Source organism: Nerophis ophidion, linkage group LG25, assembly GCF_033978795.1.
Source record: "Nerophis ophidion isolate RoL-2023_Sa linkage group LG25, RoL_Noph_v1.0, whole genome shotgun sequence".
Lineage (NCBI taxonomy): Eukaryota > Metazoa > Chordata > Actinopteri > Syngnathiformes > Syngnathidae > Nerophis > Nerophis ophidion.
The window spans coordinates 22885545-22900325 of NC_084635.1; the positions used below are offsets into that span (position 1 = coordinate 22885545).

At 38.8% G+C, this 14781-nt stretch overlaps 1 protein-coding gene across 4 annotated transcripts in view; it reads right to left on the bottom strand.

The window, feature by feature from the left end:
* LOC133543197 (C-myc promoter-binding protein-like) overlaps positions 1-14781 on the bottom strand; it is a 146683-nt gene that overhangs the window by 103486 nt on the left and 28416 nt on the right. For all 4 annotated transcript variants that reach the window (XM_061887712.1, XM_061887710.1, XM_061887711.1 and 1 more), the window contains exons 2-3: positions 11312-11639; positions 4816-5062 (exon numbers count right to left, since the gene is read on the bottom strand). In XM_061887712.1, the coding sequence (XP_061743696.1) occupies positions 4816-5062; positions 11312-11619 (555 nt within the window). In that variant the 5' untranslated portion in view covers positions 11620-11639. The remainder of the gene's footprint in view (positions 1-4815; positions 5063-11311; positions 11640-14781) is intronic.

Consider the following 14781-nt stretch of genomic DNA (forward strand, 5'->3'; position numbering starts at 1 on the left):
TGACAGCGATAACTATAACTTCCTTTAATGGTGATCAGTTTTGTAACGCACGATTAAGGTTTTTGACCCTCCGCCCGTTCCATAGATTGGGGCAAACAACGTAACAATGTCCAGTTACTGTGGAGCCACAGGCTTGAAAATAACTAGCAGAATTGCAAAAAGAAAGAGGGACCTTATGGAAATCTCAGAACCAAAGCCATGACAAGTAATTCTTCGGAAATGACAAGACAATTTTACCTTTAATCGCCGCAAGACAACATAATTGGAGCGAACGCTGAGCGCGCATTGCTGCTTGGAGTGAGGAGAAGCTTCACGTCCGTGTTTGGATTGAAAACATAAAATGTAGATTGTTACCGAACTGCTCTAGTAAGATAGAATACTAGCTCTGCAGAAACAAAGACAGTAGAGATTAAGTATAAAGTCACTTTTATCGGAGATTTTCGTCAAAACATTTTAAGTCTTTTCTCATGCCAATCACACACGCCCGGTTGGCGCTACACTTCTCATCCGGTGTAATCAACAAAACAACTTAAAATCATCGTATAGTACGATCATGCTGTAATATTCTGTGACATTTCTACCTAAATAAATGTTTTATGGCTGATTTAAATTAAGTGTATTGTGTTGGCCCTGCGATGAGGTGGCGACTTGTCCAGGGTGTACCCTGCCTTCCGCCCGATTGTAGCTGAGATAGGCGCCAGCGCCCCCCGTGACCCCGAAAGGGAATAAGCGGTAGAAAATGGATGGATGGATATTGTAATGGCAGTGGCGATATGAAGAAACTCGTCTTTGCTACCACTGAGACTAGGTTTATTACTGCAGGCATGCCTGCCACTGCCCTCTGTAGCCCACATTGGGTAATTACAGTTCACTACACATTATTGATTGATTGAAACTTTTATTAGTAGATTGCACAGTTCAGTACATATTCCGTACAATTGACCACTAAATGGTAACACCTGAATAAGTTTTTCAACTTGTTTAAGTCGGGGTCCACGTAAATCAGTTCATGGTAAATATTACCCTCGCAATGGTATATTCTTTTATAACCTGTTCTGAATGATCTGAATGCAATTGCAGAATATTTAACAGGCTGAATTTAAAATTTTATTAATACGTACATAGATAACATTAAAACACTGTCATGCATAAATATGTATTCCATTGACTGTGTTGGATCCATTATAGATTGAACTTTCACAGTATCATGTTAGACCCGCTCGACATCCATTGCTTTCCTCCTCTCCAAGGTTCTCATAGTCATCATTGTCACCGACGTCCCACTGGGGGTGAGTTTTCCTTGCCCTTATGTGGGCCTACAGAGGATGTCGTAATGGTTTGTGCAGCCCTTTGAGACACTAGTGATTTAGGGCTATATAAGTAAACATTGATTGATTGATTGATTGATTAACTGGCACTACTGTGCAGAAGTTTTGGACAATAATTACGTAAGCACACTATATTTTACTCATCACCCTGCAGAAGAAAGCAATAAGGGTTATTCATATGGCAAGATAAATGGATCACACAAATCCATATTTCTTACATTCAAAACTATTGAAATTGAAAGATACTGTGTAACTACAAACAGTACAAATGACCTATAAAGCAAAATAAAGTGTTAAGTGGGTAAAATATTATTGAAAGTTATTTTACTAAGACCAGTACATTTTTCATTGTATATAATAATTATGATGATAACAAAGGTAGTTACTTGATTTATAAAACAAGGAGTCAGAGTAATATTTTGGATATGAAAAAACTTAACCATTAAGTAATGTTTTATTTTTTAAATGTGTTTTCATTGTGAAATATTTTTTTCTGTTTGTGTACCTTACTGTTATGTTATCACGACTATTTCCTCTTTTCCAATATGCTTTCTTTTGCCTTGTTTTAACATGCCCAAAATAAACTACTACTTCAGAAACACCTAATCATGTAGAAAAAAATATCAACTAACATATTTGACAATCAAAGCATGATCGTTACAATCCACATTTGGTTGTTATCAATGCATGAAAATGCTATCCAAACATGGAAGTGTAGCTCCTTTCCTCTAAATGCAAGTTCTCCTGAAGCAGGAATATAAATTCTGTATTTGTACAAAATAAGAAATCTGGAAAGACACCAATGCACTGCAAGTATTTTTTTATTGTCTTTAAAAATGTGTTTATATAATTATCGTTTTGAGCTCTTTTAAAAAGCATAATGTTAAAAAAAACTTTAAATTAAAGCAAAGTGTCTGTCTGGAGTACACTTATTTATTTATTTATTAATTAATAGATGGATAGATAGATGGATGGATGGATGGATGGATGGATAGATAGATAGATAGATAGATAGATAGATAGATAGATAGATAGATAGATAGATAGATAGATAGATAGATAGATAGATAGATAGATAGATAGATAGATAGATAGATAGATAGATAGATAGATAGATAGATAGATAGATAGATAGATAGATAGATAGATAGAACTTTATTGATTCCTTCAGGAGAGTTCCTTCAGGAAAATAAAAAATTCCAGCAGCAGTGTACAGAGTTGAGATCAATCAAACCGTAAAAAGTAAATAATGGGGTTAAAGTTAAAGTTATAATAGAAAAAAAATAGACAAATATTACAATAAGAATAAAAATAAAAAGCAACGAGAATAAAAATATAACAGTAAAATAAGAATATAACAAGAGAAACTAGGCAGTAGTGACCATGTTATGAAAACGTATTGCACTATTATTGTTTTGCATCACCTGTCATCCGGGTACCCCCCACCCCCCTCCCCAGAGAGAAGTTGTACAGTCTAATGGCAGGACAACATTTTTTAATTTTTATGTGATTAATCATGATTTAATTTGAGTTAACTATGGCCAAAGTGCGATTAATCGTGATTAAATATTGTAATTATTAAAATTTGGAAATTAACATTTTCCGCACAATCCCATTCAAGATCAGACAAACATTAAAAGCAGAGAGAACAGGATCGCTGACGGGTCTGCCAACTTCTGGCGCCCTTTACAAAAATGGTGAACAATGGGGGGAGTTGAAGGAAAAAAGCCTGGGCCCCAGGGGGTCCAGATTGAGGCCAAGGGAAATCGTTTGACATCCCTATAATTAACAAAATATTGTTTATACTCTAGTCCAGTGGTTCCCAACCTTTTTTCAGTGATGTACCCCCTGTGAACATTTTTTTAATTCAAGTACCCCCTAAAAAGAGCAAAGCTTTTTTGTTGAAAAAAGGAGATAAGGAAGTAAAATGCAGCACTATGTCATCAGTTTCTGATTTATTAAATTGTATAACAGTGCAAAATATTGCTCATTTGAAGTGGTCTTTCTTGAACTATTTGGAAAAAAATATATAAAAACTAAAAACGTGTTGAAAAATAAACAAGTGATTCAATTATAAATAAAGATTTCTACACATAGAAGTAATCATCAACTTAAAGTGCCCTCTTTGGGGATTGTAATAGAGATCCATCTGGATTTATGAACTTAATTCTAAACATTTCTTCACAAAGAGAAATCTTTACTATCAATATTTATGGAACATGTCTACAAAAAATCTAGCTGTCAACACTGAATATTGCGTTGTATTTCTTTCCACAGGTTATGAACTTACATTCATATTTTTTTGAAGTATTATTCAATAAATATATTTATACCTTCATGTACCCCAAGGGGTACGCGTACCCCCATTTGAGAACCACTGCTCTAGTCCAAATCTTGGAATATTCCCCTCACACATATTAAACACTAGGGGTGTGGGAAAAAAATCAATTGGAATACGAAACGCAATTTTCACGTTGTGCAATTCAGAATCGATTCTTTTTTTTTTTTTAAATCGATATTTTTTTTACTTTTTTTTTTTTTTTAATCAATCCAATAAACCAATACACAGCAATACCATAACAATGCAATCCAATTCCAAAACCAAACCTGACCCAGCAACACTCAGAACTGAAATAAACAGAGCAATTGAGAGGAGACACAAACACGACACAGAACAAACCAAAAGTAGTGAAACAAAAATTAATATTATCAACTACAGTATCAATATTACTTATAATTTCAGCATAGCAGTGATTAAAAATCCGTCATTGACATTATCATTAGACATTTATAAAAAAAAAAAAGAACAATAGTGTCACAGTGGCTTACACTTGCATCACATCTCATAAGCTTGACAACACACTGTGTCCAATATTTTCACAAAGATAAAATAAGTCATATTTTTGGTACGTTTAATAGTTAAAACAAATTTACATTATTGCAATTAGTTGATAAAACATTGTCCTTTACAATTATAAAAGCTTTTTAAAAAAAATCTACTACTCTGCTAGCCTGTCAGCAGACTGGGGTAGATCCTGCTGAAATCCTATGTATTGAATGAATACAGAATCGTTTTGAATCGGAAAAATATCGTTTTTGAATCAAGAAACGCGTTTGAATCATAAAAAAAAAAAATCGATATATAATCAAATCGCGACACAAGAATCAATATTGAATCGAATTGTGGGACACCCAAAGATTCGCATCCCTATTAAACACATTGTAAATCTAATATCAAATTAAGAAACTATCACTTCACAAAGTTCCAGTTACATAATATCCCATCTTGTTAAACTCAAATTTCTGCTGGAAATGATAAATGAATCATCAAGTGAGAAAACGCGCTATATGATTGTAAATCTCTGAGCACCTCACGGTTCGCTTATGATAGAAGTCTATTATAAATTATAAACAATTTATGATGCGTCTTTAATGTGTGCGCGTATGTGTGTGTGTGTGTGTGTGTGTGTGTGTGTGTGGGTCTTACCATACTGCTGTTGAGATTCTTGTCCACCTTGCAGAAGGTGTGGGGAGGGGCCTCTCCTTTGCTTGGGACAATGATACAAATGTCAGTGACAGCCAGAGCAGCATGTGGTTGGCTCTCAGGTGCTCGTTGGTAAGTGACATAAATACGCTGCGAGGAGTTTCCACTGATGTTGGCAGGGCGACCAGAGGGTGTGGTCTGGATAAGTTGGCAGCCCTGCTTCAGTCGCTCCTTCCACTCATAAAGGACACTGGGGGAACGAACAGAAAGTAAATGTCGAACAAAACCAATACAGGTAGGTACAGTTTAGTTCACACTATGGTTTTTCATATGAAAGGTAGAACATCTGGTGAATTGGAGAAAAAGCAACAACATTTGAATCAATGTAAAAAAACACCAAAGAAATGGTGGATTTCCCCTTTGTACAACGGAGCAGCTCTGGAATTGATCTCCAGCCTCTGGTATCTTAGGGTAACCAAAGACCTTCACATGGAGTCACAACACTTACTCAAATATGCTCACCAGCGTCTCTACATCACAAAAAAACTGCAGCGTGCTGGACTATGGAGTTCCATCCTAAGGAGCTTCTACAGGTGTGTGGTGGAGAGCATCCCCATTCCTCAGCCCCAGCAAAACAGTGTAGAACAGCAGCTGCACCGCTGAAAAGAGGAAGGGACTGCATAGGGTGGTAAAACCTGCCCAGAAAATTACCACAACCACAGACATCACCATCAGATGCGGAAAGAGAGTTCTCTGTATCACACGTTTCTTACCCACCCTGAACAAATCCAGAGAAAGGTACATAAAAATATGTGCTGCCTTGAAGGTCGCAATGAGTACAGTGAACGCCATAATCCATTAATGGAAGAAGCTTGGAACTAGGGCTGGGCGATATATCGATATACACGATATATCGTGGGTTTGAAAATGACAATATTGTGATATTCGAGTATACGTTCTCACGCAGTTGCTTTTAGCTGCGAGCATTACACTACAGGCTCTTCTCACTCTTTCTTATGTCTCTTTCTTACAGACAAGCGCACCTTCTTATATACGTCACATACTGTCACGTCATTAGTCACATACGTATACGCCCTTGCGGAGCAGAAAGGTAACGGCATGGGTAACATTAGCTGTGATACTAGCGGAGCCGTGCGTGTGGTGATACAAGAGAGAAAAGGTGCGAATGAAGGAATAATTAATTCTCAAGAAAAACAGAAGGGGGTCCATTATCTGGCGGTGGTTTGGCTTCAAGTGGCAATATGTCGAACAGACAACCGTAAATTGTCAAGCATGGGGCAAAAGTGTTGCTATACAAAGTATCAATCAATCAATCAATGTTTATTTATATAGCCCCAAATCACAAATGTCTCAAAGGACTGCACAAATCATTACGACTACGACATCCTCGGAAGAACCCACAAAAGGGCAAGGAAAACTCACACCCAGTGGGCAGGGAGAATTCACATCCAGTGGGACGCCAGTGACAATGCTGACTATGAGAAACCTTGGAGAGGACCTCAGATGTGGGCAACCCCCTCTAGGGGACCGAAAGCAATGGATGTCGAGCGGGTCTAACATGATACTGTGAAAGTTCAATCCATAGTGGCTCCAACACAGCCGCGAGAGTTCAGTTCAAAGCGGATCCAAGACAGCAGCGAGAGTCCCGTCCACAGGAAACCATCTCAAGCGGAGGCGGATCAGCAGCGTAGAGATGTCCCCAACCGATACACAGGTGAGCGGTCCATCCTGGGTCCCGACGAGCGGTCCATCCTGGGTCTCGACTCTGGACAGCCAGTACTTCATCCATGGTCATCGGACCGGACCCCCTCCACAAGGGAGGGGGCGACATAGGAGGAAAAAGAAAAGAAGCGGCAGATCAACTGGTCTAAAAAGGAGGTCTATTTAAAGGCTAGAGTATACAGATGAGTTTTAAGGTGAGACTTAAATGCTTCTACTGAGGTAGCATCTCGAACTGTTACCGGGAGGGCATTCCAGAGTACTGGAGCCCGAACGGAAAACGCTCTATAGCCCGCACACTTTTTTTGGGCTCTAGGAATCAACTGATAAGCCGGAGTCTTTTGAACGCAGATTTCTTGCCGGGACATATGGTACGATACAATCGGCAAGATAGGATGGAGCTAGACCGTGTAGTATTTTATGCGTAATTAGTAATTAGTAAGTAGCATTGCTGCTAATATGTAGCATCATTTGAAAAGTCACCTGCTAGAAAATAAAGAGGGCTTACTCCACATGTCAACATCTCCGTTCGGTGCCACACGCCCACACCATCAAAATGCCGAGGCAAACATGTCCAGATCAACACCGTATGAAAAAAATTGTTAACAGTATTTAATAATGTCCGTAGTAACCTACCACATAGCGAAGGACGAATACTATTTGATTTTCTATTATGCAGCTTATTTTTATTTGACACTTAAAATGTCTCTGACAATCTTGCACTTTCTGTTTTGGAAATGACATGAATGTTTGTGACATTGCTTGATAACTGTTTAAAAAAATAATACAGTTTTGGTCAATTGACATAGTTGTGATTTCCCTCTCTGCATGAAAGTTTAAAATGAGCATATATTAATGCAGTATGAAGAAGAATGTTTTAATGTAGACACATAGAATCATCATACTGCTGTGATTATATGTATCAAGTGTTAATTCAAGGCCAAGGCAAAATATCGAGATATGAAGTGAAGTGTGAAGGTAATTATATTTATATAGCGCTTTTCTCTAGTGACTCAAAGCACTTTACATAGTGAAACCCAATATCTAAGTTACATTTAAACCAGTGTGGGTGGAACTTTGGAGCAGGTGGTTAAAGTTTCTTGCCCAAGGACACAATGGCAGAGACTAGGATGGCGGAAGCGGGGATCGAACCTGGAACTCTCAAGTTGCTGGCACGGCCACTCTACCAACCGAGCTATACCGCCGATGTATATCGTGTATCGCGATGTGGCCTAAAAATATCGAGATATTAAAAAAAAAACATATCGCCCAGCCCTACTTGGAACCACCAGTTTTCCTTGAGCTGACCAGCCGTCTAAACTGAAAGATTGGGGGGGGCTACTCAGGGAGGTGACCAAAAACTTAATGGTCACTCTGTCAGAGCTATAGCATTCCTCTGTGGAGAGAGGAGAACCTTACAATAGGATAAACATCTCGGCAGCAATCCACCAATAAGCCATGTGTGCTAGATTGGCCAGACACAAGTCACTTCTTCATAAAAGTTTGCCAAAAATCACCTGAAAGACTCTCAAGACAATGAGAAACAAAATTATCTGGTCTGATCAGACAAAGATTGAACTTTTTGGCATGAATGCCAGGCGTCATGCTTGGAGGAAATCAGGCACCGCTCATCATCCCTACAATGAAGCCTGGTGGTGGCAGCATTATACTGTGGGGATGTTTTTCAGCAGAGGGAACTGGGACACTAGTCATGATATAGGGAAAGATGAACATCGAAATGTACACACACATGCTGAATGTAAACCTGATTCAAAACGCTCTTGAACTCAAGACTGGGGGGACGATTCTTCTTCCAGCAGGACAGCAATGCTAAGCACACAGCAAATATATCAAAGGAATGGCTACTGGACAACTACTCTGTGATTGTCCTTGAGTGGCCCACCCAGAGCCCAGACTTGAAATCCGATTGAACATTTCTGGAGACATCTAAAAATGACTGTGAACCGACGCGTCCCATCCAACCTTTTGGAGGTTGAGAGGTGCTGCAAAGAAAAATGGACCAAACTGCCCATAGATAGGAGTACCAAGCTTGTGGCATCGTATTCAAAAAGCCTTGAGGCTGTAATTGCTGCCAAATGTGCATCAACTAAGTATTGACAAAGGCTGTAAACACTTATGTACCGTATTTTTCGGACTATAAGTCACAGTTTTTTTCATCGTTTGGCCGGGGGTGCAACTAATACTCAGGAGCGACTTATGTGTGAAATTATTAACACATTACCGTAAAATATCAAATAATATTGTTTAGCTCATTCAGGTAAGAGACTAGACGTGTAAGATTTCATTGGATTTAGCGATTAGGAGTGACATATTGTTTGGTAAACGTATAGCATGTTCTATATGTTAGATTAGATTAGATAGAACTTTATTTATTCCGTCAGGAGAGTTCCTTGTTATAGTTATTTGAATGACTCTTACCAAAATATGTTACGTTAACATAGCAGGCACCTTCTCAGTTGGTTATTTATGCGTCATATAACGTACACTTATTCAGCCTGTTGTTCACTATTCTTTATTTATTTTAAATTGCCTTTCAAATGTCTATTCTTGGTGGTGGGTTTTGTCAAATACATTTCCCCAAAAACTGCGACTTATACTCCAGTGCGACTTCTATGTGTTTTTTTTTCCTTCTTGATTCTGCATTTTCGGCAGGTGTGACTTATACTCCGGAGTTACTTATACTCCGAAAAATACGGTCTATGTGTTTTTTTTGTTTTTTAATACATTTCCAAAACGCTCTAAAAATACACACACTTTTGCAATGTCATTTTGGGGAATTAAATGCAAAATTTTGAGGACAAAGATTATTTTATTACGTCCTAACAGTAGTTAGTTAAAAAAATATATGAATCTTTCAGTGTGTTTATAGTACTTTTTAAACACATTCAACAGTACCGTAATAATATTGTTTGGATTCACATGATCAAGCCAGCGTCTGTTCTCAATGGGTACTAGTCGCCATTTAGCCTTTATTGGAAAAAAATGTCCTATGCTTGCGTTGTTTTAGGCTGTTAGAACCATGCACTCAACTCACGAAACGGATTAACAATTCTTCAGAGTCCCTCAAGAGGAAATCAAAAAAGGCAAGACTTTACCATACGAAGGACAAGAAAAGCAGCACGCACTCCAGTCCAAGGGAGAACGCACGAGTTTGCGGTGATCACTTCATTAAAAGTTTGTTTGATATACTTTTAACGTTTAAAGTTTCCCATTTAAGTGTTATCTTTATATAATATGTATTTCTTAAACACATTTTTGCTACAAGTGTTTTGTGAAGCATTAACTCGGCAAGTCTAAATAAAAGAAAGCAAATGTGACCAAAACCTTAAGAGTTAAACTTTGATCAAAGGCAACAATCGTAAATGAAACATTAAGCACATACACAATGTTGACATCTATTGTTGTATTTTGATACAGACGGGGAAAAATACGCACACTCGTAAAGGGCGTGTGCAACAGCAACAGCAAACATAGCAGTAGACATAAAGTTAAATCATGAAATGCAACCTGACCCGAGCAAAAAGGATGCATATTTATCCAAAAGAGTCTTGATACCATTTTTTTTTTGACCCGGCCACACACAAATAAGTTGTAGCCCTCCATGCTTTTCAAAGTTTTCATCTGTTTTATTGTGTAGAATGATGTTTGGAACGTCAAATAATTGAAATGTCTGGGAACGCGACCAATGGATAATCCTTCATTTTACTCGACAAATCTTTTTTTAATAAAGTATAGGTATTAGGGCTGCGAATCTTTGGGTGTCCCACGATTCGATTCAATATCGATTCTTGGGGTCACGATTCAATAATATATCGATTTTTTCGATTTGATTCGATTCGATTCCTAAACTATATTTTTCCGATTCAAAACGATTCCGTATTCATTCAATACATAGGATTTCAGCAGGATCTACCCCAGTCTGCTGACATGCTAGCAGAGTAGTAGATTTAAAAAAAAAAAAAAAAAAAAGCTTTTACAATTGTAAAGGACAATGTTTTATCAACTGATTGCAATAATGTAAATTTGTTTTAACTATTAAACTATTAACTATCTAATGATAATATCAACGAGGGATTTTAATCACTGCTATGCTGAACTTATAACTAATATTGATACTGTTGTTGATAATATTCATTTTTGTTTCACTACTTTTGGTTGGTTCTGTGTCGTGTTTGTGTCTCCTCAATTGCTCTGTTTATTGCAGTTCTGAGTGTTGCTGCGTCAGGTTTGGTTTTGGAATTGGATGGCATTAATTGGTATTGCTCTGTAGTAGTTTGTTGGATTGATAAAAATTAAATTAAAAAAAATTAAAAAATCTATTTTTTAAAAATGAGAATCGATTCTGAATCGCACAACGTATTCCATTCGAATCGTATTCAAATTGATTTTTTCCCACACCTCTAATAGGTATCTATTTCATTGCAAAGTTGTTGTTATTTGCTCATATCTGCTTTTTGCAGAAAGATCTAGACCCTTTGTGTTCTCAGTTTGTGCGCTGCATGCTGTACAACAGCCATTGGCTTGGTTGACCACTTTTTTTTCACTTTCGGGAAAAAGACACGGAATACAAGCAATTGACAACCGTGATAATTTTGGTTGCAAGAACCGTGATATTACTTTTTCACATCACTACAAGACAAAATTCAACACAAATTAGTGCTTTTTCATAATGGTGACAGGACACCTATGAATATGTATCTTTTTGTCCCCCCAAAAAAATTAGGGTTGGAAATCTTACCTTAAGTCAGTGAGTGGTGGCTTGTCACAACCTCGCCTATAACACAAGAAGATCTGAGGTGTCATGAGGCCTCCATTGTTGAGATCAGCTGAATGTCCGTTTGGTGTGGTTTCAATGCATGTGAAGCCTGGGGGAACCTCATCACCCATGGAGCGGATCACCACGGCCACATCAGTGATGGGTGCCTTCGGCTTGGCAGTTTTGTGGCAGGCATCGTCAAAGTGAATTTCCCGGTCCAAAGGCTTAGATGAATCCGTCAGTCCAGCTACCACAAAGTAGTCAGCTACTCGAGGGCCTTTGTCCTCCATTTCCCATTCCCGCTAGGTGCCTGTGAATCAGGAAGATAGACATATTAAGACAAAAAAAAGTTTAAAAGTTTGCAAGCATAATAAATCTGCACAGTGGACACAAAATCAAAAAAACTGACTTTGATTCACACTAATATGCGATTTAATTTCAAAATGATGACAAGCTGCATCACAGACGCCATGCCACACTTGCTGCACTGTAATTAGCTAAGCATGACGGTGGGGACCTCCTTCCCACTCGTCCCCTCCGCCAGCGGTGGAGCCAATACCGCCTGGCGAGGCGCGCTGCTATTATTCTCTGGCTGTACGTGGGAGAAACAACCGCATGATTTAGTCCCTCTATGTCTTACAGTTTGTGCAGTGGCTCCAATTCAAAATTCAGCAAATTCCTCAGATTTTTTCGCACCCTTGCAATTTTAACCAATTACCACAAATTTGACATGGACTTGGGTCCGGGCGTCAAATTGCTTCTACCCCTCTGACTTTGTCGTGTTTCAAACACGACAAAACGGACTAGTTTCAGATTTTCTTAATCCATCCATCCATTTCCTACCGCTTGTCCCTTAGTTCAGTGGTCCCTAACCTTTTTGTAGCTGCGGACCGGTCAACGCTTGAACATTTGTCCCACGGAAAGAAATACAATCATGTGTGCTTTACGGACTGTATCCCTGCAGACTGTATTGATCTATATTGCTATATAATGTATATAATGTGTTTTTTATGTTGATTTATCAAGAGGAGCCAGATGAGTTGGTTCGGGCATCTGGTGAGGATGCCACCCGAACGCCTCCCTAGGGAGATGTTTAGGGCACGTCCAACCGGTAGGAGGCCACAGGGAAGACCCAGGACACGTTGGGAAGACTATGTCACCCGGCTGTCCTGGGAACGCCTCGGGATCCCCCGGGAAGAGCTAGACGAAGTGGCTGGAGAGAGGGAAGTCTGGGTTTCCCTGCTTAGGCTGCTGCCCCCGCGACCCGAGCTCGGATAAGAGTAAGATGATGGATGGATGTTGATTTAATAATTAAAAAAAAAATATATATATATATATATATATACACACACACACACACACACACACACACACAGGTGCTGTTCATATTATTAGAATATCATGAAAAAGTTGATTTATTTCAGTAATTATATTCAGAACGTGAAACTTACATATTATATCAATTCATTACACACATAGGGATATATCTGAAATGTTTATTTCTTTAAATTTTGATGATTACTACTGACAATTACTGAAAATCCCAAATTCAGTATCTCAGAAAATTAGAATATTATATACGACTAGTACCAAAAAATATTTTTTAGAAATGTGGGCCAACTGAAAAGTATGAACATGGAAAGTTTCAGCATGTACGGCAATCAATACTTAGTTGCAGCTTCTTTTGCCTGAATTGCTGCAGCAATACGGCGTGGCATGGAGTCCACCAGTCTGTTGCACTCTTCAGGTGTTATGAGAGCCCAGGTTGCTTTAATATTGGCCTTCAGCTCTTCAGCATTGTTGGGTCTGGCATCTCGCATCTTCCGCTTCACAATACCCCATAGGTTTTCTATGGGGTTAAGGTCAGGTGAGTTTGCAGGCCAATCAAGAACAGGGATACCATGGTCACTAAACCAGGTACTGGTAGATTTGGCACTGTGTGCAGGTGCCAAGTCATGTTGGAAAATGAAATCTTCAACTCCATAAAATTGGTCCGCGGCAGGCAGCATAAAGTGTTCTAAAACTTCCTGGTAGACTGCTGCATTGACCCTAGACCTCATGAAACACAGTGGACCAACACCAGCAGATGACATGGCACCCCAGACCATTACCGATTGTGGAAATTTGACACTGGACTTCAGGCAACGTGGATTCTGTGCCTCTCCTGTCTTCCTCCAGACTCTGGGACAATGATTTCCAAAGGAGATACAAAATGTACTTTCATCTGAAAACATAACTTTGGACCACTCAGCTGCAGTCCAGTCCTTTTTGTCTTGAGCTCAGGCGAGACGCTTTTGACGTTTTCTGTTATTCAAGAGTGGCTTTACACAAGGAATGTGACAGCTGAAGCCCATATCTTGCATACGTCGGTGCGTGGTGGTTCTTGAAGCACTGACTCCAGCTGCAGTCCACTCTTTGTGGATCTCCCCCACATTTTTGAATCGGTTTTGTTTGACAATCCTCTCCAGGGCGCGGTTATCCCTCTTGCTTGTACACTTTTTTCTACCACATCTTTGTCTTCCCTTCACCTCTCTATTAATGTGCTTGGACACAGAGCTCTGGGAACATCCAACCTCTTTGGCAATGAACTTTTGTGTCTTGCCCTCCTTCTTTAAAGTATCAATGGTTATCTTTTGGACAGTTGTCAAGTCAGCAGTCTTCCCCATGATTGTGGGTCAAACAGAATCAAAACGAGAGACCCTTTAAAGGCTTTTCCAGGTGTTTTGAGTTAGTTAGCTAATTAGAGTGTGGCACCAGGTGTCTTCAATATCTGACCTTTTCACCATATTCTAATTTTCTGAGATGTTGAATTTAGGGTTTTCATTGGTTGTCAGCTATAATCATCTCCTTTTTGGCAAAAAACACTTGAAATGTATCAGTCTGTTTGGAATGAATGTATACATTCTACAAGTTTGACTTTCTAAATGAAATTAATGAAATAAATCAACTTTTTCATGATATTCTAATAATATGACCAGCCCCTGTATATATAGATATATATATTTTTATTATTTCTTCTTCGGCCCGGTACCAATCGGTCTGCGGACCGGTACCGGGCCGCGGCCCGGTGTTTGGGGACCACTGCCTTAGTTGACTTTATTCCAACTTTTTGAAAAAGCTGTCTTTATTACCTGCATTAATGTACTGTGGAGTGACTGTGCCATGTTTCTGACTTAATGGACATAATATCAGTCGTTCCATTCATTTCCATTTTAGAAAGGCAGAAAGAAAAGGTCTACACCACATGTAATAGTGGTTCTTTGGTCAAAATGTTGCATAGATTGTTTTCCAGACTCTTTAAGCATTTGTCTTTGGGATGCGCTGTTTTGTGGGCGATCTTATTTACGTGTCTCCACTTTCACTACGTCTTTATTTGTTGTAATTTTTAGCGCTTGCATAGTGAGACTACTGAGAGATAAGTTTCAAATATACACTAAGTTGTATTAGAAATG